The 24,972-nt window shown below is 34.1% G+C and overlaps 4 protein-coding genes across 4 annotated transcripts; 1 reads left to right on the forward strand and 3 right to left on the reverse strand.

Annotated features, from left to right (window-relative positions):
* LOC125822301 (pentatricopeptide repeat-containing protein At4g20090) lies at window positions 1–2,594 on the reverse strand. The gene has a single exon (XM_049501691.1). The coding sequence runs from the start codon at window positions 2,463–2,465 to the stop codon at window positions 312–314; it is 2,154 nt and encodes a 717-aa protein (XP_049357648.1). The 5' UTR covers window positions 2,466–2,594; the 3' UTR covers window positions 1–311.
* A 2,140-nt stretch (window positions 2,595–4,734) lies between these two features.
* LOC125822312 (ABC transporter G family member 31-like) lies at window positions 4,735–14,799 on the forward strand. Its single transcript, XM_049501708.1, has 24 exons — window positions 4,735–5,009; window positions 5,122–5,242; window positions 5,368–5,456; window positions 5,904–5,988; window positions 6,485–6,647; window positions 7,573–7,649; window positions 7,764–7,908; window positions 8,187–8,488; window positions 8,553–8,834; window positions 9,000–9,316; window positions 9,399–9,559; window positions 9,627–9,730; window positions 9,820–9,976; window positions 10,069–10,131; window positions 10,202–10,302; window positions 10,381–10,713; window positions 10,835–11,125; window positions 11,197–11,280; window positions 11,465–11,598; window positions 11,706–11,933; window positions 13,063–13,234; window positions 13,369–13,456; window positions 14,072–14,238; window positions 14,533–14,799. The coding sequence occupies exons 1-24, from the start codon at window positions 4,735–4,737 to the stop codon at window positions 14,797–14,799; spliced, it is 4,206 nt and encodes a 1,401-aa protein (XP_049357665.1).
* A 1,108-nt stretch (window positions 14,800–15,907) lies between these two features.
* Window positions 15,908–19,716, reverse strand: LOC125822307 (uncharacterized). Its single transcript, XM_049501702.1, has 8 exons — window positions 19,592–19,716; window positions 18,839–18,988; window positions 18,022–18,198; window positions 17,248–17,336; window positions 17,099–17,163; window positions 16,870–16,972; window positions 16,326–16,436; window positions 15,908–16,235 (listed from the first exon to the last, which is right to left on the reverse strand). Exons 1-8 carry the CDS (start codon window positions 19,698–19,700, stop codon window positions 16,110–16,112), a joined length of 930 nt encoding a protein of 309 aa, XP_049357659.1. The 5' UTR covers window positions 19,701–19,716; the 3' UTR covers window positions 15,908–16,109.
* A 3,020-nt stretch (window positions 19,717–22,736) lies between these two features.
* On the reverse strand, window positions 22,737–24,768 carry LOC125821888 (beta-glucuronosyltransferase GlcAT14C-like). Its single transcript, XM_049501254.1, has 4 exons — window positions 23,883–24,768; window positions 23,593–23,671; window positions 23,329–23,444; window positions 22,737–23,251 (listed from the first exon to the last, which is right to left on the reverse strand). Exons 1-4 carry the CDS (start codon window positions 24,457–24,459, stop codon window positions 22,737–22,739), a joined length of 1,287 nt encoding a protein of 428 aa, XP_049357211.1. The 5' UTR covers window positions 24,460–24,768.
* Window positions 24,769–24,972: the final 204 nt, after the last annotated feature.

Raw genomic sequence — 24,972 nt, forward strand, 5'->3', positions numbered from 1 at the left:
CGATAAAATATGTCATTTTCTGTTAGATACATGTGCAACAGACATGCATTCAAACAAACAGAAAACAGAACGTTAAATTATGGATGCAAGTGTCTGTTCGGTAATAGCAGTCATCCTGTCATTGTGTAATTGTTTGATGTATCAAGCACAAGGATCCAAATTCTGAAATGTACAGAATGGATCTTCTGAAAGAATCTCACGTCCATGTCCTCTTTAGTCCCTTAGGAGCAATATGCCCACGGGAAACAAAGGTTCAGGATATTGCATTTTTGCAACCAAAAAAAAAAAAAAAAAAAAACTAACCTCTAATATCAGATGAAAAGGTCACTCCAACACTTGTTAATAGCTCCTTGAACCTTCTTTGGTTTGCAAAGTTCTCGAATAATCATTTCCCAAGTGGACGACTTGGGATAAAGAATTTTTTGAAGCATCACTTCTATAATTCTTGAAGCTCCTACGATTCTCTGCCGCCTGTACAGTTGTAGCACCAGCTTATCCAGAAAGTCTTCCCCATCTTGGGATGGATTTGCTTTGTCATTTAAGGTTTTCAAGAAAATATTACATGTAATTGTGTCAGGATCACAACCTCGATCCAACATGGTATTCAAAAGATCAATTGCTAGAGAAATTCTGTCCACCTTGCATAAAGCATTAATAATTATGTTATATGCTATTACGTCAGGCTGAGAATTAGATCCTCTACATTGCATCTCATTGAAGAGTCTCAATCCCTGGTCCACAGAACCAGCATTGCAAAGGCCATGAATCATTGAACTATAAGCCACGACATCAGGGACCAATCCTTTGCCTAACATGTGCTTCCACACCATCATAGCCTCTTTGAGCTTCCCATCTTGACACAGGCCATGGATAAGTACACTGTAGCAGATTTCATTGCATGTGATACCACTGGTTGCCATGTCTTTCCACAAAAGTATAGCCTTGTTGCTGTCACCGGTTTTAAAATAACCTTTCATCAGAGAGCAGTAAGTATAAGCATTGGGAGTGCAACCCATTTTATTCATCTCAGAAAGGATCTCCTTAGCTTCGTCAGGTCTGCCTTCTCGACACAAGCCATCTATAAAAGCAGAATAAGCAACTGTATTAGGCTTCACTCCCTTTTCTATCATTTCCTTCCATATTTTTAACGCCTCTTCAGGTTTGCCCTCCTTGAACAACCCACTAACCAGTGCTGAGTAGACATATTCATTTGCCAGATGCCCTTTCTCCTGCATTGCCAACAAGATCTGCACACCATCTGTGGCTCTTCTTTGCTTAACAAACCCATTGATAATCGTTCCATAGGTTATATCAGTTGGTATATACTTATTTGACACCATTCTATCCAATAAACTAACTGCTTTCTCCAATTTACCTTTCAGGCACAAACCGTGTATAAGTGTGTTATAAGTCACTTCATTTGGAACACACCCTTTAAGAAACATGTTATCCACAAGCTTTGCAGCTCGAGCCAAGTCACCTTTCCGACAAAGCCCATTAATCAACACATTAAATGTCACTGGAACAGGAAGACATCCCTCTACCTGCATTTCATCCAAAAGAATAACTGCTTCATCAATCCGGTCATCCTTGCACAACCCATCCATCAAACTGCAGTATGTATAAACATCCGGCTCACATTTCCAAGTAGGCATTTCTCTAAACACCTCCATAGCTCTATCGACCATCCGAAGCTTACACATTGTCTTAATAACTAAATTAAAAGAAAGCACATTTGGCATAACATTCCTATTATTCACAACATCAGCATAAAAATCTAAAGCACGACGATATAATCCTGTCTGAACTATCACATTAAGAACAGAATTAAACGACTTCACAGTTCGTTTACATTGAAACTCATCCACCATTCTTTCAAACAATTCAACAGCTTTTTCAGGCAAACAGGCTTTTCCATAAGCTCTAAACACTAAGATAAAACTCTTCTCAATAAAGACTCTTTTTTCACACTTCATTCTATCAAAAACCTTCTCCAAAGACGTAAAGTCCCCGGAATTGGCATACTTCTCAATAAGAGAATAGAATGTAGAATCACCCAATTTGAAAGAACCCAACTTTGGAGCCTCTTTAAATAACTTATCTGAAATTGGTACTTCCACTTCATTTTTACAAGAACCCAAGTTGGGTTTTAGGGTAACTTTAAATGAATTATCAGAAAGGGGTTCTTCTACTTCAGTTCCACAAGAATTAAAGTTGGGTATTGGGGAAATTTTCATTGAGTTATCAGATATGGATATTTCCATTTCAGTTCCACAAGAACTCAATTTGGGTAGTCCCATTTCAGTTTTCAAAGTAGAAATTGCATAGTCTATTTCAGGTTCTTTGTCAGTATGAGAAGGGTTCGAAAGAGCTGAGAATAAATGGTTAATGGTGAAGTTAGAGAAAGACTTACATGGGATTAGCTTTGAGGTGAACTGTTTGGTAGGGAGGGAGAAAAAGAGCATGCCTTTTCAACTCAGATTCTCATGAAGAAAAACAAAAACTTCTGATTATGATCATATATGTTGGGTTTAAACTTTAAATTCAAGAATCTTTAGCGAAGGTTCAAGAAAATGAAGAAGGTCTCTGTGAGACGCTGACAATGAAGAAGAAAACCACGAGGAGGGTAGCGGGAGTAGGGCAGAAAACTGGAAGGGTGGGGTGGGGGATTGTGGGGGGTGGGGTCTCTCTATTGATTCTATTTTTTCTCTCTATTGAATCATTAGCGCGGATATGTCTTTATAATAATTTATTTATATCATGCATGATTTTTATTTTTATAATAGATAAAAAGATTATATAAATCATACACATCACATTTTTTTAGTTGTCATTTGTCAAGGTAAATTATTTATGCTAAATTTATATACTTTTATTAATTTGTTATTCTTTACCATCAATATTATGGGTTTTTTTTTTTGGTACGGATGTAATTAAAGAATCTAATTATTTTTTATAGATGTGATATTATATATGCAATAATCTCACAAATATGAACTAAATATTTGGTAAAAAATTAAATAAGTAAAATAGTTTTACCAAATTATCGATGCGAAGAATGATCATAATATTGATTTATTTGTTTAACATTTTTAAAAAAAATTCATTTTAACATGTATCCTTTGTTTTGCAAGGAAAATAGTACACTACAGTTGTATGTATAAAACTTATTACTTTAAGCATTTTATGGTAAGAAAAATTTAATTGAATGTATTTAAATACATGATTGAAGTGCAAACATGTTTTCGAAATAAGAGGAACTTAAGTTTTCTGGTTAAAAGTTTAAATTCATTGGTATCCACTGAAATTTGATGTTATCGCATTTACATCAAAACTTATTGTGAAATAAAACACTCATTTTATGCAAGGACGAATCTAGATTTTTCATTAAGGAATTGAAAAAATAAAAATATAGTGTTTAAGACCTGAATTCAAATCTAAAGGTGAATTTTGAATCAGACACTTTTAATCTTATATATGTTCAAAATATATAAATAAAAATTAAAAAAAAATACTGTATATATATATCATCTAATTATTTGTCGAGAGAGTTTGATTAATCCCACGCTACCCTCTTTAGATAGGCCCCTATAAAGGAAATCAACTTTTGCAATATAAGTAAAACAATCGATAATATTACTTTGTTCACTTTTATTCGTTTTATATTTTAAAAATATATTTTCACTTTTAATCAAAGTGCATAGTATCGTAAGATATTAATACTAATCATCATTTTTTTAAAGTATCACACAAAATTCCAATTGGGAAGTAAAGGTGAATGGAGGTAGTATTTTTTCATGTGCATCGATCGATTTGGTTTGGTTTTAAGTATTATCAATTTGATTTATTGATTTTTTATTTTTAAATACGTTAAATCAATAACAAACCAAAACAATCTTCTTTATCGATTTTTGATTTATAGGTTTCTGGTCATTAATGATTCGGATTTCGATTTACTCAATAAGAAAATGATTATAAAATAAATATACTACTTTTCACTTCTTTAACAATTTGACACGATTCAATAAAACAAACAAATCAACTGTAAATGCTTTGATATAGTGAACAAGAAATATAATGAGAAATTACATCAATAAGAGTAGATGTTGTATGAAAGATACAATTACATGTTACAACCAAAACATTAAAATTTCGGATGTGAAGTAGAAGTAATGAAGATTGTCGCGTAGAATACTTATATAATGTTTAGTTATGTTAAATTATTAATATTTAATATTATGAAGGGTAAAGTGGTAAAAAACTATCGTCTTATCAATAAACCCAATACTAAAAACCGATAACCTAATATATATTTTTCTTATAAAATCATTAACATTAGTCCATTCAATTTTTGCACACCCCTTAATTTAACTCTACTTATTACAAGTCAATGTAGCGTTTGAAACTAATCAAAGCATTAATAAGAAATTACTCTCTCTATCAGATACTTATTAGTTGATCACTTTTAGAAAAAACATACTAATTAATACTTTCTTAATTTAGTAAAGTATTAAACTAATGCGAAACAACTATTTTAAAAAAGATGGACGGAAAATGCTCTTAACAGGTGAATCCCATTTTCATCATCAGTGACTTATAACTGACCAAATTCTTTCTTAAGATTTAGTAAGTCTTAGCTGTGTTTGTATATATATATAGAGAGAGCTAGATAGTACTATCACACAGAAATTCCTTCGGGAACAAGAAACAGATAGAATTCGTATGGTTTTTTGAATGGGATCTTCAAATGGGAGTGATTATTTCGAATCGTATAGTAATTTTGGGCGGCAATCTAATGCAGATTCAGACGAAGATGAGTTAATGTGGGCAGCTTTAGAGAAGTTGCCATCGGAGAAGCGTACAAACTTCGCGTTGTTAAAACGCACGGATACGGTCGATGTCACAAAGCTTGATCGACTCACTCGACAACTTCTTGTCAACAATGCACTTGCTACTTCAGAACAAGATAATTACAAGCTCCTCTATTCCATCAAACAACGCTTTGATAGGTACTACAGACTATTTTCAATTGACCCTCGATCCACAATGTGAAATATATACAGGTTTATCGTTAATGGTTTTGGCCAACTAATAAGAAAATTTGTCTTTTAAAAAATGAAGGGTGGGATTGGAGATTCCTAAAGTTGAAGTGCGATATGAAAATTTAACCATATCAACAAATGTGAAAGTAGGTTCAAGAGCATTGCCTACATTATTAAATTTTGGTTATGATGTAATCGAGGTACGTAATGCTAACCATTTAGTTTAATTTGATGATTGTTTCCACCTTTATGATATGTTATTGTTGATCCATCGCGTTTGATATATATATATCCTCATTCTTCTGTGTCAATTTCATGAATACAGAATATATTAGCTGGATTAAGGATATTCAAACCAAGGAGACATCCCCTTACAATTTTGAACAATGTTACTGGCATTGTAAAACCTGGAAGGTAATCTTTTTGTTCTTACATCACATGTATGTTACGTTGCATAGTCATTCATACTACACGACCAGCACTAAGATTGGTACATACTACCTTTTATATATGATATGGTTTACCTGACCACGGACCACATTCATGTGTCGGGTTCATAAAGTAATTTACAAAATGTTGAATGTATTTAACAGGGCTTTGCAGCTTGTTGCAAGCATTGGTTTATTAAGAATACCTAAGAAAATCATCAATATATGCCGAATTGCTCCATATATAGTTTCCCGAACCACATTTTACAAACAAACCAGAGCCACTTCGAATTGATCTTGTCTTCTTCTTTTCTTTTTCGTTGTTGTGAATTTACATTGTTTGGTTGCCAGTAATTTTAAATTATTGTTGATTGTAACAAAACATTGGATCCTATTAAATAATCTTTGTTTGTATTGCTATCAATATGAATAGGATGACTCTGCTACTAGGACCTCCAGGTTCTGGTAAATCCACATTGCTTTTAGCTCTTTCTGGAAAGCTTGACAATGGACTGAAGGTCAGTATACGTGCATTAATTACTCGCTCGTTATATAATCCAATAGTATTAACTTAATTGTTCCTTAACTTAAGTTGAGTTGTATAAAAGCATATACACTCATATACATATTATACATTAATTGAAGATCACTACTTTAAATGAAGTGATCGATTAGTAGATAAGGTTTATCTCAATATGCACTGCATCTCGAGTAAATATTAATGAAACGCTGCGTTTTGGGCTGAAGGGACCGGAGATTTGGTAGGCGTTGGACATGAATTGAGTATATTTAAAAAAAGAGAGTAGTATTTGGAATTAAGTTGAAAAAGGGTATTTATAGAGTTTGGACATGCATTTCACTTGAAAAAGTATTTTAAGTTTTGTGAGATAACTTTTTTTGCTCGAAAAAACAGGTTCAGACCAGTTTTGAACCAACTTTTCCGAACTTGAAATATCTTTTTTCACGTTTGGAGTGAAAAATTTAGAAAAATAACACGACTTTATTTGGTTTCAGCGAACTGGCAATATTACGTATAATGGACATAAAGAGGATGAGTTTTGTGTGCAAAGAACTTGTGCTTACATAAGTCAAATAGACAATCATATTGCAGAGCTAACTGTAAGAGAAACTTTAGATTTCGCAGCGAGATGCCAAGGTGCAAGTCATAGTTTTGGAGGTAATTTGTCTTAACTTCTCTTCTACTCCTTAATGGATCTCTATTTTTAAATAAAATGATTTTTCTACAAACTTTTCTCAAGTATACTTATCAATTTGCACAACCGTTTATCATTTACTTGTTTTCAAAGCCTTTTCTATGCCATACACATAATGTAGCTGGTTGAACCATGTAATAACCTCATACTCTGCATTTAATTCTTTACTTCAATTATAGTAACCATGTGCTCCCTGCTACTAATACAGTTAACATAATGGACGTAGCAATTCTTGATACGAATCAGTTCCAAACTACATTTGAACTTAACCATTATGATAGCTCAAGCTCTCTGAAACTATGTACGAACCTTCTTCTAAGCTACTCCGGTGTGCTGCATAATTCTATACCCTCAGTATGCCTTTACTTAACATTTAGTCTATGGTGGTTGTCTTTACTTCTTGCGAGGGAGTTTTCCATGAATAAGCTTTTTTCCGGTCCTTATTAAGTAATCTATGCAACATACTTGTGCATCTCCACTGGCTCAGTTCTCACTTTCATTCCATTTTCACATCTGACAAATGAACAAATGGTGGCAACTTGATCAATTTGGTGCTGTCGAATGCAATTCATTCCAGATCCCAAACAAATCATTAAAATTGAAAACCAACTGTTGCAACTAAAACTAATTTCAAATTGCCACCGAATTAAGTTTAAATTGATTAGAAAAAAGTTTTGACATTTTTGTTAACAAGAATGATGTCTTTCATCAAGAGCCATAGGTTGTCTCTTCCTGAAACACTGGAGAATAAATTTTCCTGAAGATTGCAAGTGCAAATTGTTTGTTGCCTCTTATTTAAACCAGTCAAGGTTTATCAGACATAGCAGGTTTTCTTTCCTGATCTTTGCCCGTTATATATATATATATATATATATATTTCTTCTGCAGACTATATGAAAGACCTTGATCATTTAGAGAAGGAAAGAAAGATACGCCCAAAGTTTGAGATAGATGCGTATATGAAGGTTTGATTATGATCATCCTTACTTTTTAATGCACTCAAAAATGACAAATCATGACCCTTTTTTTTTTTGGTTGCTTTCATGTTGACTTTTGATGAAATAAATGAAACCATTCAGGCATCTTCTGTTGGTGGTACAAAGCACAATGTGTCCACAGAATATGTCATGAAAGTTCTTGGTCTTGATATATGTTCAGATACAATAGTTGGTAATGACATGATGAGAGGAATTTCAGGTGGACAAAGGAAGAGAGTTACAACAGGTCTCTCTCTCTCTCTCTTTATATATATTTTGTGTGTGTATGCATGTATTTCTCTCTCTCTCTCTCTCTCTCTCTCTCTCTCACACACACACACACCAAAACAACCCAGAAACAATCACAAAAACACACTCTACTATGCTTGAGTTGCATTTGATCGAATTAATAGTTTGGGGATTTTCCTTAAAATATCTTCTTTTTGGAATTTGTTGTGATGGGGGAAGTGACATGCTTTGTGGAATTTAAATTCTAGATTTGCATGCTAATATTTCTATCTGCAGGAGAAATGATTGTTGGACCCAGGAAAACACTATTCATGGATGAAATTTCTACTGGACTTGACAGTTCTACAACTTTCCAAATAGTCAAATGCATAAGAAATTTTGTTAATTTAATGGAAGGAACTGTGATGATGGCTCTTCTTCAACCTGCATCAGAGACTTTTGAGTTATTTGATGATCTGGTGTTACTATCTGATGGATATGTTGTATACCATGGACCTCGAGCAGATGTTATTCCATTTTTTGAGTCATTAGGATTTCAATTGCCATCTCGTAAGGGCGTTGCTGATTTTCTTCAAGAGGTACTTCCATTATGGTACTGTATATCCCAGAACTGGACTTGGTACTTAATTAATGTCTTTGTAGGTTACCTCCAGAAAAGATCAGGCACAATACTGGGCTGATACTTCCAGACCATATGAGTTCATTCCCGCTGAGGAAATTGCTGAAGCTTTTAGAAATTCCGGATATTTTCAGGATCTAAAGTCATCTCTTTCGGTTCCATACGATAGATCCAAGAGCCATCATTTGGCTTTATCTAAGACAAAGTTTGCTGAATCCAGATTGGAGCTCCTTAAGAGTTGTTTTTCAAGAGAAATGCTTCTAATGAGTAGGAATAGTTTTCTATACATCTTCAAAACATGTCAGGTATTCTAATGTAGTTTGTTTTCTTTATCCCAAACTACTTCACCTACTAATATCTTCTGCCTGTCTCAGTTTACTTGACCCTTTTTTTTACCTTAGATACAAGTTTTCCCATCTCCTATAGTCCTATAACTCATGTGTGTGGAACCTCTCTCATTTATATTACAGGTTGCATTTATGGGATTTGTAACATGCACGCTGTTTCTAAGAACGCGGTTACATCCCACTGATCTGGTGAATGGGAACTTGTATCTTTCTTGCTTATTTTTTGGCTTGGTGCATATCATGTTCAACGGTAGATCAGAACTCCCTCTCTTAATATTTCGCCTCCCAGTATTCTATAAGCAAAGAGATAATTTCTTCTATCCTGCGTGGGCGTGGTCCTTCAGTAGTTGGATTCTGCAGTTACCTTACTCCATAATTGAAGCTGTTGTATGGTCTTGTGTTGTATATTGGACTGTAGGTTTTGCACCTGGTGCTGGGAGGTACATACAGTGTTCTGTTGACATCACACATACATATTTTATTGGTTATATTCTGCTTACACCGCCTTCATCTTTTTCGCAGATTTTTCCGTTACATGTTTTTACTATTTTCAGTACACCAAATGGGGATGGGTCTCTTTAGATCCATAGCTTCTATTTCACGAGATATAATTATCGCAAATACATATGGATCAGCTGCTCTGCTAATCACATTTTCACTGGGTGGTTTTATCTTGCCAAAAGGTAAGTTTATAGCTCTCTTCATTATTAACAGAATGTCATTTTATTGAAAGAGGTTCCATTTTTACAGAAATGATCAAGCCATGGTGGGTATGGGCCTTTTGGGTGTCACCATTGTCCTACGGACAGCGAGCTATTTCAGTTAATGAATTTACTGCCACAAGATGGATGGAGGTGTGACTTCTCTACCATACAAAACCTGGATAGCTATATATAGAGAATAAGTAGCTGTCTTTATATAAATTTAAATTTACTTTTTGTAGAAGACAACAAGTGGAAATGTTACCCTTGGTTACGCTGTTCTGCAATCCCATAGTATACCAACATCTGGTTACTGGTACTGGCTTGGAGTAGGAGTTCTATTGCTCTATGCTTTGCTTTTCAACGTTATTCTGACTGTAGCCTTGTCTTTCCTCAACCGTAAGTTAAAAGCTCCTGTAACAGAGATAAGAGTTGTCATCATATTGATTCCAATATCTACTGGACTCATATTTTTCGGTTTACTCCTGCAGCACTAAGAAAATTGCAGGCAATTATCCCAGCTGATTCCAGTGGTGTAAATTCAGTTAGTGATGGTAAACAATTTTCTCTGTTAGATTTTTGGCTTGTGTATCGATGATCTATTTATCATAATCTTTTGTGTAGGACCTGGCCAGGGGGTGAGTACAACGAAAGGAATAATCTTCCCTTTCCAACCACTAACGATGACTTTCCATAATGTCAACTACTTTGTTGACATGCCAAAGGTATCCATTAGGGATAATTTCGTTTATTTTTGAATGATGAATCGTATTTCAAGCTGGAAACATATATCCTTTTCTCAGGAAATGAGTTCAGAAGGAATACCTGATAAAAAGTTGCAGCTACTGTCAAATGTAAGTGGAGTATTCTCACCTGGCGTTCTAACTGCATTGGTTGGTTCAAGTGGAGCGGGCAAAACCACATTGATGGATTGCCTAGCTGGTAGGAAAACTTCTGGACATATAGAGGGTGATATTAGGATATCAGGCTACCCTAAAATACAAGAGACATTTGCAAGAATTTCAGGATATGTTGAACAGAATGATATACATTCTCCTCAAGTGACAGTTTTTGAATCCTTGTGGTTTTCTTCTTATCTCCGGCTCCCCAAAAACGTGAATGAAAAACAAAGACAGGTTAGTAGAGCCCATGCCTTTTGGTTTCTTCATTTTTATGTTCATATTATTTAATTTCATAGTATTGTGATTGATCTATTTGGTTAAAACTCAGTACCCCTTTGACTTTCTTATTTTTCAGGAGTTTGTTGAAGAACTAATAGAGTTAGTGGAACTTGACTCTCTAAGGCATGCTTTGGTTGGCTTGCCTGGCCGTTCTGGCTTATCAACCGAACAAAGAAAACGTTTGACAATTGCAGTAGAACTTGTGGCAAACCCATCCATAATTTTTATGGATGAACCTACGTCTGGGCTTGATGCACGAGCTGCAGCCATTGTAATGAGAACTGTTCGTAATACGGTAGATACTGGACGAACAGTGGTCTGCACAATTCACCAGCCAAGTATTGAAATTTTTGAAGCATTTGACGAGGTAAGATACCACAGTTTTTCTCAAATAGATAAAAAGCATGTGTTATGCTAATGTGATGCTACAATTTTTAGCTTCTTCTAATGAAACGCGGGGGACAAGTGATATACGGAGGAAAGCTTGGGGAGAAGACACAAATTATGATTAACTATTTTCAGGTATGTACTTGGCTGTCCGCTAGCTGTTTCAATGTAGGTGTTTCTACTATTTCGAGGTATACAATTTTCATAATGTGTAGAATGCAATCCCTTAAAATTGACCAGAATGTGAATTTTGTTAACTGCAATCTCCATATTGAGATGATTCATCTGCTCAGCACTGCTTTCTGGTCATATTTTGCAGGGTATTCACGGTATACCCCCAATTCCTAGCGGTTATAATCCTGCAACCTGGATGCTTGAGATAAGTACATCAGCTGCTGAAGCGAAACTTGGAGAAGATTTTGCAACAATATACAGAAATTCTGAACAGTACAGGTGATCTTAGCGGACTTGTTTCAATTCCTGAAATTTATTATTTTATTTGTCTTATTTTCTTTTTCCTTTTGACAATCTTGTGTTTATGTTCTATTTTTTCAACATAGGCAAGTTGACGCCTTAATTAAGCGTCTGAGCGTCCCACCTGAAAACTCAGAACCTATGGGCTTCACTTCCAAATATAGTCAAGGTGCAGTGTCTCAGTTTAAGATCTGCCTGTGGAAGCAAAATCTTGTATACTGGAGAAATCCGTCATATAATTTCATGAGGTTGTTCTTCACAACAATGTGTGCATTGATTCTTGGTTCCGTATTTTGGGATGTTGGTTCAAAAAGGTAAATATCCTTTATGAGATATCCATAGCCAACTACTGGATGGTTGTTCTAGTTTCTCTGGATGAAATTCACTTGTCATTTCTCTATTTAATGAAAAGTATACAGCTTTATACCATGCCTCAGGTATATATTTTATAGTAGGAAAAGACAGAAGGAAAGATGGGCCTGCTGTTTCTTAATAATAGGGAAAAACTTCTTGAAAATGGTAAGAATGCATAGGTGATTCAAATAACTTGCTGAAGGGAAGGATTAAACTAGAAATTATTCACATTGTAACAATTCAATAGTAGAGCACAACGTATTAAGCGCAGAGTACATTAGCGTTGTATTTGGACATAAGGAGATGGCTTTGTCAAAAAAAGCTAGAAACAAATATTAAGGACATTATAAAAAAATTCTTCTGGTATAACTTTCTGGTCTTATTTTAAGCATTGTTTTATGCATTGATCTATGGTTTAAAACTGCACAGCTTATTTTGAAGCTAGCAAACTTCAAAATCTTTATAATTCAAATCCATCGTTGAGTAATGGTGGTTGTGGTTAAACAAGAGGACTGCTAAATGGAATCATTGGATTGAACTATACTGGTTTTTTTTTTTGTTTGTAGAAGAATGTACACACTATGCACTAGAAAAATCTTCTACCCACTAAGACGTGCATCTTTATAGCTATATTGTCCTAAAGATGGATACATCAGCAAGAAATGGAATTCAGATGTTCTGCTGGATAGGCTGGTCTGATGATAAGAAAATGGAGTTAGATTCGGTCAAGAGTAACCTTGAAAAACTTCTGCTTCATGAAAAAAGATAGAGAATAAGCACCTTGAACCAAATTGCTTGGTGGCTTTTATTAATAATTAGAGAATACAGCAGTAATGCAGTATACAGATTAGATGGCTTGTGAAATGAGTCCTACTGTTTAAGCAGGTATCTTTTCACTTTAAAGAAAATAAATTAGTAGAGCTTCAGCTGGCTTCTTCATGTTTCTTCCCTTTATTTCTGCCTTCTAAATTTAGGGTAATTGGCTAATGGCTATGGATCTTGATAATTGTTTTTGGCTGATATAAAACTCCTTAATGATTGCTCAAAGCCCCAAACCGTTAAATTATTATGCTTGAAATGATTTGACAGGGACTCAACTCAAAATTTGTTTGTGGTAATGGCGGCTCTTTATGCTTCGGTCTTGTTTCTGGGGGTCAATAATGCTTCTTCTGTACAGCCAGTTGTTTCCATTGAAAGAACTGTTTTCTATAGGGAAAAAGCTGCAGGAATGTATTCCTCGCTACCATATGCAGCAGCTCAGGTTGGCATATTCACAGACAAAATTACGTTTACTTGTAAAAAACTATAGTTGTATGAATTTCTTGATTGTCAAAAGGATCTGATTATATGTATTGATGACTTCTGATGAACTTTTTCTTTTTTTTGGTCTATCAGGGTCTTATTGAGATTCCATATGTCATGATCCAGACCATCATTTACGGAATCATTACATATTTCATGATCAACTTTGGAAGGGAAGCAGGTATGATAAATTTCACAGTTCATGGTTCTTTATGATCAATTATATGCTGTCATGCATCTGCTAAATTGCGGAAAATTGTTGTGCAACATGAATGTCAAAACAAACTATTTCTTCATGGGGTAGCAGGGTTAGGCTTAAGAACCAATAAGTGATTTAGATGAAAATTAGGAACATAAAACAGTACCCGTCATAGCCTACTTGATATGGAACTTTGTGGTTATGAAAGAAATACTCTTCTCCATTACAAATAAACAGCAAGGCGTCCTCTCTCATATGACCATATTTCACTTGCCAAACATGACAAATAGTAAACAACATATGTTAATTTTAGTATTACTACAAGAAATTATCTAAAATAGAAAGGCCTGCTGAGCAAACTGTCTCTAAAATTATTTGAAAATATATCATTGGCTATAAGATTCTCTGCTGGTGTATTTACATCCTTTACTTCAATTCATAGTTTTCTGGTGTTGCGGGTTTTGAGTTTTATTCATAAATTGATTGCACTATCATGACCCTTTTCCATGAACTGCACCTGTAACAGCTATTGTATTCCTTGCTTTTGGAGTTGGTGGGGTCATTGACTCACTTATGTATTGTTTGGATATCTTGCAGGCAAATTTTTCCTCTACATACTATTCATGTTTCTTACATTCATGTATTTCACCTTTTCTGGTATGATGATTGTTGGTCTTACACCAACTCAACATTTGGCGGCCATCATTTTATCAGCTATCACTTCATTGTGGAACCTCATGTCTGGTTTTCTAGTTCCAAAACCTGTAAGTATTCTTACTTCCCTTATCACTAGTCAAAATTGCAATTGTCGTGTTTGTTGAACTAGATTGCTTGAGATAACATTTTGAGGTGGTCAACCAAAACACGAACAATTTCCTTGTGGAACACTAAATGTATAGTGTTATGAAATCTGCAAAAACTGGAAGTTGGACTCTATTTCATGATTTCTGCTGCATCTCACTGTTGTGGCTCCTTTATAACTAATTGCTCATCAAGTTGCCCTAGACAGCCTTTTATGAATTAGTCTTCATGCATGCCATTTTCCTTGTGTCATTTAGAGTATCCCGGGATGGTGGATATGGTTCTACTACATCAACCCAGTTGCATGGACAGTCCGTGGCATCATTAGCTCTCAACTTGGTGATGTGGAAACAAGGATTACAGGACCTGGATTTGACGGAACAGTAAAAGACTATTTGGAAGTCAGACTTGGATTTGGTCCTGGGATGATTTGGTGGTCTGCTGTTATGCTTACTGGATTTTGCTTTCTCTTTTTTGCCATCTATGCAGCATCAGTCAAACGTCTTAACTTCCAAAAAAGATGAAGCGCTGTTCAAGTGTTAAAACTATTATCCTTCATTGAATCAAATATACTTATAATTTCAAAATGTGCTTATTTGGCAATAGTTTTGGATCCAGATTTGAATATGTTGTCAAGGAAAACAAGTATAGGTGATGATATATATTAGACCTTAATGGTTTTGCTGTTTTCCAGTGCTCAATATACTTTCCAAATGCTAAAGAAACTTCATTTCCCTCTTTTTGTCAAATTTTATTTGTTTTTATGTAATACCGGATAAGATAGAGCCTAAATGGAATAACATGAACAATGAGGATTCACATAGCCAACCTCAACTTCCTTGGATTTGAGTTATACTTGCTGGCAGGGGCGGCCACGTGTCGTCCAGGGGGTTCACCCGAACCCCCTCGATAAAAAATTACACTGTATATATTAGGTAAATTTTCTGGATTTATGTGGATATATATATTTTGAACCCCTCAATGACAAGGTGAAAGAGATAGCCCAGCGGCAGCTCCCTACGAAATTAAGTGTGGTGTTAAACCCAAAAGAATTCAAGGGTCCCATACTCCCATTCCTAAAGGCTAATAACTTTTTCACTTCCCAAATCCTTAAATCACTTCCTTAGTTCTTCCCCAACACTCAAAAGTCAAATATTAAACCCAAAAGAATGAATGATGACTTCTTGAGTGGTTGCATGGTTCCTTTTATGGAGAAGGATGTGTTTAATGATGTTTCAACGGATGATATTATTTGTCTTTTCAAGCAATGAAACCTCGAATAGTATTGTAAGCGTGCTTGAGAAGTATTAACACTGACCTCTTTTTGGAGTTTGTAGTTAGCACTCTAGTCCTACAGTGAGACATTATGAAGTGCTAATTTTTTTTGTTCTAGTTAGCACCATATTTTGCTCTACTTAGCATCCTAGTTCTAGATTGACATATTGTAAAGGGCTAACTTTTTGTTTCACTATAATCACTCATGTTAGTTTCGGGTTTCTTGTAACAAAACTAACTTTTTGTACCTATAAACTTTGTACTACTACTTTCTTGAAATTTTGTTTTGTTGGCATATTTACACGTTTATATTTTTATTTTTCGAACCCCTGAATGAAAATTCTGGGTCCACCACTGCTTGCTGGTATTCACATTTACATAGTTTTAAGCCAGGCTTGATGCAATTCACAATGATGAAAAGAAATACAGGCGAACCTTTTATTTAGATATATTTAGCAGTGGCCTGGAAGGCCATTTTTCCTTACATTAGTATTCTTATCTTTTGGGATCGCCTTATTCAGATGCACATTTTACATTACAGTGATAGAACAACTAGAGTTCAAGCTGGAGCCTCAGCACTAGAAGGAACAGCCTTATGGACATAAACAGGATCCCCCACCTTGACTATCTTGCCTTTTCCACGGCTAAGAGCATCGGAACAAACCATGTTCTGTCCAAAATATACCTGCAAAATAACATGAAAGATCGTACTTGTGATTTATCTAGGGATTATTAGGTAATTAGTTATGGAACTTCTCAATTTAATAGATCATACCTTCCCTTGTTGTTTCTTATTCGGACGCAAGGCCTTATCGGATCTGAATTGCAAGAGAGTTTCTGTTGGCTCAGAGCCTGCTATTGCTGTTTCTTGATTTATGGTAGGTACCTAATATAAAGAACAGAATCAAGGTCAAATATAAAGAGTTTATCTTGATAATGAGCGTTCAAATGCAGATTAATTAAGAAGGTTAAGTACTACAAAATAAAAAATATGTTTTCATAATCAACTCCGTTCTCTTAGTTAAAGCTTGAATCAAAGATACTCATCACAAAATTAAAGAAGGAGAAACATACTACGCTCTTTTGATCTTGCCCAAACAAGTTGCTAGAATAATAGGTCTGAATTCATGTCTATCCCACGACTATAGAGCAAAACTATGCATGGAGTTGCTATAAAAGGCCCTCAGATATGTTAAATTTCTCTTCAATATCATGTTGCATGAACTTTATACAAGAAAAAACAGGTGGAAAAAACAGCTTCCAGTATGCAAAGGTTATTCTCTGTCGTTTAGTAAGAAAGTAAGTTCATGAGGTCTTACCTTACAGCGAGAGCATAGCTTGACACCCTCAAATGTCAACTTATTGATCCGGATCTCCTTCCACAAATCCTCAGCAAATGGTTCACATCCATCAACAAGGACACTGTGAAAGAAGATAACGTCAAAAATTTAACTGAGTTAATCTAAAGTACTAACAGTTTGTACAGGAAAAGGAAAGAAAGTAAACAACCAATCATAAACAAATTATACAAGAGGGACAAGAGTATACTTGGGTCTAAAACGATTTACTGGAACAGGTTCCTTGAGAAGAGAATTTAACGCATTCAACGATCCCTGCAGAACATGGAGCAAGAAAATCTAGCCTAAGCTCTTGTTTTATGGATGTTTATGTTGAATTTAAATGATGATATTACTAACCTGGGATAGCACGAGGTATGGATATCCATCAGAAAACATAACATTGTATCCTTGAGCATAATTAGGATCTACAACCCTCATTTCCTTAACTACAAGAGTCAACAGGAAGCAACTTATTTCGATACACTAATCTATGAAAAAAATTGTAAAAATATAGGTCCACTCAATGCCGAGTATTGCTTCAAAATTGTGAAAAACTTGGACAAAACGATACCTGATTCATCTTTATTCAACTGTTTAATGATATTGTTCAAATTCAGTGGATGACGTTCTGAGATCAAAACATGGGGACCAAAAAGATCTATCTAATTAATGAAATGAAAATCTAGTTCTTGGAAAGAAGATTGTCTGATCGTGAAGAGCTTTCTTAACCCTTCCTAACAACTTAAGGATATTTAGCTTCTGGTAGAAAAGTACTCCCTCCCAAAATTAATATTTAGCATTTGCTTGATAACCATGAAAGCTGTGAAGCAACATAAGAAATTGACTGTATGCAAGGTGGTAGGTCCTAGACTTATGTAACTAGCCATTTTCTCAAATCTCGTCACAAAAAAACAAGTAAAAATTGCAAAAGATGCAAAGGAGATAGCATGAGCCATGAGTTGCTCTCTAAACTACGTATTGAAAGCTGGACAATACGTAGAGAAGTTAAGCATAAAAGGTGGAAGAGATATACAGAGAAAATTTAAGACAAGGATATTGTAACATCAGTGATTTCATATGAGTAACATATAGATGAGGAAAATCTAGATAGAACTATGGGATGAGTTATACCTTCACTAAAGCGAACTAGCCGACTTGGTTTCCCCAGATGTGTGGAGAACCACATAGCTGCCTCAGCTCCCTCGTCCAAGGCAGAACCAGACCACTCCCAGACCGAGACACCATCCGACACTACAGATGGGTTACTTAGTGGAATGTTCAGTGGATCCATACCGGGAGCTCTGATAACTACATCCAAAAAGTAATTTGAGATATCAAAAGTATGACAGGAAGCTTCTATGATTAAGGAGATGCTACAAGGAGTAAAAAAACAATAACAATATTACAATTTATCCTATATCTTAAATTCTTAAGTCACACAGGGAACCAAACACTGATTGTTAGCTCAGCATATCAACATTTTCAGTTGAATGATCTATCTTTTAACATTTATTATCCTCTCTCTTTCTTGTCGACTATAGTAGTAGTAATAGATTGCTAGGAGAAAAACATGACCAGTTTTGCTGCAGCACCATTTAGCTAAAAAGAGAAACTGTACCAATGAGATAATTTTATTTTATTTTTATTTGCACCGGGTGTCCGAGTCTCTTTGAGCCCCGACTAATCCCGGGGGTGCACAGGCCCTCGGCAAGGAGTTTCCCGCAAGTGCACCACGGTTAATTCAGGTTTTACCCAGTCCGATGGCCCTCAGAAATTGTTTGCACCTAGTGGGTTTCGAACTTGAGACCTTGAAAGGGAGCAAACCCCAAGGCTCAAGTCAATTGCCAGCAGGCCAACCCCTGAGGGTTGTACCAATGAGATAATACAATAGTAAAAAAATATAATTAAAAACTATGACCTTATTTTCGACTGAAAACTATGACACTACCTAGATAAGAGTCATTATTTGGTTCCCAGCCTTCAGAAAAGGCCTCAGTTGGCAATGCCACTTCGACAAGAGCAAGCTTCGGTTCAACTCTTTGAGTATAGGCCCTGCCTTTGGAATTCACCACTAACCATTGTCGATCCCATCGAAATCCTGTTTAAGTGCAACAAGATATCAATTTTCAACTGATAATATGAATGAAAGAAACAAGTTTAGGAACAGAAAAGTAAAAACTCACCACTAACAATTTGTTAATGAAATTGTTATTTACTCAAAAAGTCAAATATGAAACTAAACCATACTACATAAAATTTGTCCCAAGGTACTCCATCCTAGAAGGTGACCAAAAAACAAACCTCTAACAAGAATACCAAATTTCATATCTAATAGTAGTACTTTGTATTTTGACATTTTGGAAATGAGAAAAAATGAGCAAGTTCAAATCTTGATTTGGTTTTGCATATTGAGAGTAGGAACTAGGAAATCCAACTTTTCCCAAATAGGAAGGAAAAGAGATAATTATTCTCCAAAAAAGTTTAAAACTGTTTTCAATAGCAATCTACCTTCTCAAATCTTGACACTTCCATATGAACCAAAACACAAAAAGAGGAAAGCTACCAACTTTATCTTATTTTCCTTTACCCCACAATCTTAATTACCAGAAGACACCCTTTTACACTCCATAACCAGTAAAACAAACCCAAAAAGGAAAAAAAAAACAATAATTTCAAGATTTAAAGGAAAAATTGAGCATACCAGTAGAAGTGATAGGTGCTTGAGAAACAGAAATTCCACGGCATGATTTGATGGGATATACAAAGATTGATTTAACTTGAGCTGCTGGTGCTCCTATGACTTCTGCCATCACTCTCTGTATCTGCTCTTTGCTTTGGTCTTACCTACTTCATCTGAATATATATATATATATATATATATTACTATATAAGAAGAGAGAATAAGTATTCACTACAAGTCAACATGTGTTTCAATAAAAAGAAGGAATAATCAATATATTTATAAAAATAAATGACATATAAAATAAAATGGAGAGAGTATTGGTTTTTCAAAATGGAAAAGGATAAAACACATAGAATTAAAAGACATATAAAAAATAGTTGGTTTAACTCTCAAACATAAAAAGTAACATATGTTATTAAAAGCTTTAATAAAAAGTACTATAATTTACAATAAATAATAACTTAAATATCTACAAGAGAACAAAAAAAAGACTATTTTTTGTACTGCTTGTGTCACATAAATTATGATTGGAATGATTTTAAAATTTTAATTTTGGTTATACATTATAAAATAGCCGAAAAATTGAATGATATAATTTTTTTTAAAATAACCGAATGAATCGTCCTATCGATAACCCTAATGTTACTTCTACTCTGTTTATTTTTACTTAAATTTAGAAAGATATGCTTCATTTCTACCCTCAATCTTATCGCTACATTTATTTGCTATTTAAAATTGAAATTAAAAAGACAAATGACAAATAAGTTTCTATATTAGCTCACTTATGAGCAAAATATATTATAACAATCTTTACTAATTTTATAACAATACATAAACTATACTCCCTTCGTCCCATATTAGATGGGCACTTCCAACTTTACACGATGATTAAGAAATCATTAATACATTGGAAGACTTCACCATTTTGCCCTTTGTTTATATCAATGCACATTGAAATGAGTTACAAAAAATACACATACAATATAGGAATGGTCATATTAATTGTAGGAATAAAATGGAAAAGAATTAATTAATTCTATCCTAATTTAATAAGTGCTCAAATAATATGAAAAAAATATTTTTAGTAAGATTCTCATCTAATATGGAACGGAGAAAGTAACAATATAACTTTATTAATGTTAGCTGCCCGGGTTTTTTTTACTAGTATATATATATATATATATATATATATATATATATATATATATATATATATATCAGTTTGATTTAATTTTTTAAGGTTCGATTTGGTTGTCAATGTTTTTGGCAAATAAAACCAAAATGCTTAGGTAATGGATAAACCAATGACAATGAGTGAGATGGTGTTTGAAGAACGATGTGGTGCCTCAATCAATGATTCTTATAAAAAAATATATTCTAAAATAGATTTTTATTTTACAGCTTACTTTTAACAAAAAAGATAATTTTATTTTTTAGATTTTACATTTAATATTAAATACTATTCTCCAAATCATATTATAAGAGTCAATACTAAACATCATTTAGGGTTTGTTTGGAAAGCCACCAGGTAATTGGAATTTGTGTAATTACTAGGGCAGTAATTATCAGCCTAGTAATTACACAGTAATTACACATGTCCTGTTTGGATGCCACGGTGTAATTACACATGTTCTGTTTGGATGCACAATTGCAATCATAAAATTATAATAAATTTTAAAATAAAAATTAATCATTTAAAATTTATACTAGACAAATAAGAAATTTTATAAATGACATTAAATTAAATATTTAAGATATATATTCATTTTTGAAAATATATTAATTAATAAACATATTTACTGTAACTAATATTATGAAAAAATAATTGATTTATATCATAACGACTAAAAGTATGAAATTTCTACGAACATTGTGAAATGCATATTTGATAAAAAGAATAGTAATATATAAATAAAATATCATAAATTATTAAATGTTTGACAAAAATATAATCTATTAAGTCTAATTAAAAAATGACGTGCAATGTAAATTCAATATTACTAAAACAAATGAAACTGAAAATATAACATAAGTAATAAATTCAAAACAAAAAATTTAACATAATACTCTTATAACAAATTTCAACATAGCAATAAATATGATTTATTTTTATTTCTTCATAATAAAGAAAACGTAAGTCTATAACCTTACTTAACAATAAATTCTATTTTAATTTAAAAATTAGAATACTAATAAAATTATGCTAATGAGAAAATAAACATGGCATAAAGAAATAGATAATACGAGAAAATTACATAGAATTTGAGAACAAGAATAAAATGAAATATAATAATATAAAATAAAAAATAGACTTTTACAAATTTTTAGAATAATAAAAATAAAAATAAAAATAAATTAAAATAATAGAAGTAAAAAAAATTAAAACAAAATAAAAATAAAAATAGAGATTAAAAAAAAAATGAAAAAGTAATCAGGTGGTAATTACACCATGTAATTACCAGCAATTCACAGCCTCTGCCTGTGAATTGTAGAAATTACACCAATTACCCCTGCCAATTACACCAATTACCTGCTGACCAAGTAATTACTTGTCCTTCCAAACAGGACAAGACAGTGTAATTACACCAATTACACCAAATCCAATTACCAGGGTGTCCTTCCAAACAGGCCCTTAATAAAGATAATGTGGTAAAATACCTATATTAATAATTATTTTCTTAATACATGTGTTAAATCAAATAGTAACAAATAAAAATGAACGGAGAGTATATAAAAAGAATTGTACTTAGAAATATTAAAACCACAAATTTCACTACTACTTTTTCCGCATTATTCTATGTCTTATGTAATGATGATACGCTAAGGCTTGTATGAGACCCCTTCAGGGTCAAGTACCCCGTAATCATTTAGTAATGACATTTAACAACTCAAAAGCGCCAAATTTGTATGCACCAACAACTTGTCTAGCAGTAGAAATGGAAAAACAAAATTCACCACATCATATGCACCAATAACTTGTCTAGTGAATATAATTATTTTGATCGACTTGCCTTCGACACATGCTACCTATCTTATGATTTGTTGGAATTTTTTCAATGTTTTCCGTAGCTGAAAAACGCTGAAAATTGTTCATCAGAAAACAAAAAGAGTAGTAGAGTACACAACCACGCATCATTTTGGAAACAAATATGGAGTATATATATTAAGATGAATTGCTATGACAATTATTGGTTACCATATGATGGTCTCCAACAGTAAAATTAGACAGAATATTCTTAAGTTTTTGGCCATAAAATCCAGGATCTAATGAATCAATCTCATCCCAATTAGTACTGGAATTAGAACTACAAGAAGAAGAATTGTTTCCTCCATTATTGCACCATTTCCCGCGCACCAGCCCATGGGGCTGGCGATCTAGGATATCCCTGTCTAGCTCGTCTAAAGTAGGATCGTCTTCTTTAAATGGCCTAGCAAATATTACCCTTTTGTTCACAAGATTGTCATAGTAGTTTGAAACATTTATTGGCGCGGAGCACCTGAGGTCCTGGTTCACTATTGTGTTTCTAAATTCTGGGGAATTGCATAGTACAGTATGGAAGTAAGATTCTAGAGGTGACACTACGTTGGCGTAGTACATTAGTAACTTCCTGGGGAAATTGTCCCAACCTTTGATGCAATGATCCATAAATCCTCTGCTCAGTACCATCCATGGAGAACCTAGAAATTGAAATTAGCAAAAAATGAGATCATTGTTGGAATTTACACCATACATAAAGTAAATGAATTAACCCAACCTTGGAATATATCAAAAGTTGTTGGCATTTCTCTAGTCTCTACAGCATAGTATAGGGGAGTAGCCTGTTTCAAATGTAGGCTGGGGTCAACAACAATCCGATTGAAGTTGTGTTGCCTGCAGTGACATTGCATTGAAGTTGAGGTGTGTTTAGATGGTAGGTAGAAAAAGGGAATAACTGATAGTTGGGATATGTAACCCATGAAAAGTGATCGTTCAAATGTGTTTTTGATCATTAAAAACTTTGATGGTCGTGACACCTTACCCCTTTTGATCAATAGTCCTATTGGTGAAGCCTACGAAGTTGAGATCCCTTGGCAAGGAAGTGAGAGCAAATAAGATATCTGTAATCGAAAGCGTGGATCATCAATTAGTTGTAGAATTACAGAGTAATTATAAGGGAAATTGACAGTAGTTTACTACTTCCTCCTATTCAATTTTTTCTGTTTGATTTTGACTTGACACAGAAGTAAACAAGACTTTTGAATCTTGTAGTCCTAAACATGTCATGTGAAAATCTAGAATCAAATAGTTGCCAAAAAGGAGAAAATTTACCGTCTTGAGTAAAAAGAGGGTAGTCGGAAGAGCTTAAGGTGAAAAACCAGTCCCATAGGTGACTAATTCGAAGGAGCAAGGCGGAGGCATGAAGCATAGCAGAAAGAGCAGAGGCGCCTGATTCCTCCACAGCATAACTTTTACCAACAACGTTCACATTCCCAAATGCTCGAAACACTTGTTCAGATTCAACTGAAACAGCTAATTCCATCCTCTCTTCATCTCCATCTCCATCGAGAAGGTGCAATAGGTACTGGTTTCTTGGGTGATACACCGCTTTTAACAGCCTTAACATTCTTTTACTTTCCCCTCTAAAACCAAAAATCCAATAAGCCAGGATTGGTGGATCACCTGGCCGTCCTTTTGACGGATGGATCATCTTTATAGTTGTCGATGTGTCTATGTTTGAGTGATCATCTGGAATATTATTCATCAACGTCCTGTACTGATCATCATCAAATCTGCTACAGAGGAATCCTACCACTAAAAGTAGCAAAGCTGCTGCAACGAAAACTGAGAGCCGAACACGACTTCTCCAATTCCAGGAACTTAACATCTTAAGCATCATCATGGACATTTGTTGAATATTTGATCTTAATAGTATACAGAAAGGGTTGCTAATTAGAGCAAGTAAAAGCTGGCTTGTGGGACTTGTTAGGTCATGTGTGACATCTTAATGATTGTTAGTTAATGAATGCTGTGTTGATGAAAACTTACGCCACAACTAACACCAAATTTCCATGTTTTTTTCTTAATGACAAGGCAAAAGCCGCTTCAAACTAAAACTCTAATAATTATTTTCTTTCAAGTGAAGGAATAGTAAAAGGTCAAAAAAATGCAGCTAGATGGGTGAAATTTTGTCACTTTGTTGGGCCTTTATATGCAACCATTGATCATCAGTCGTATATGTTGACTAGTCTTCTCCAGCAAGCGGGAATTATTAGTTTCATCCGGCCAACTATTGACGGGCCTAAAAAAACACCCCTTTACACTCTTTTACTTTGACTAACTGAACATAAATAAACCACCGATCTTGCAACATGAGTGAAATACACCCTACATTAATCTTGTCAAAATTTAGGGATGTTTT

Source organism: Solanum verrucosum, unplaced genomic scaffold (genome assembly GCF_900185275.1).
Source record: "Solanum verrucosum unplaced genomic scaffold, falcon-dt-bn FXZP01000103.1, whole genome shotgun sequence".
Lineage (NCBI taxonomy): Eukaryota > Viridiplantae > Streptophyta > Magnoliopsida > Solanales > Solanaceae > Solanum > Solanum verrucosum.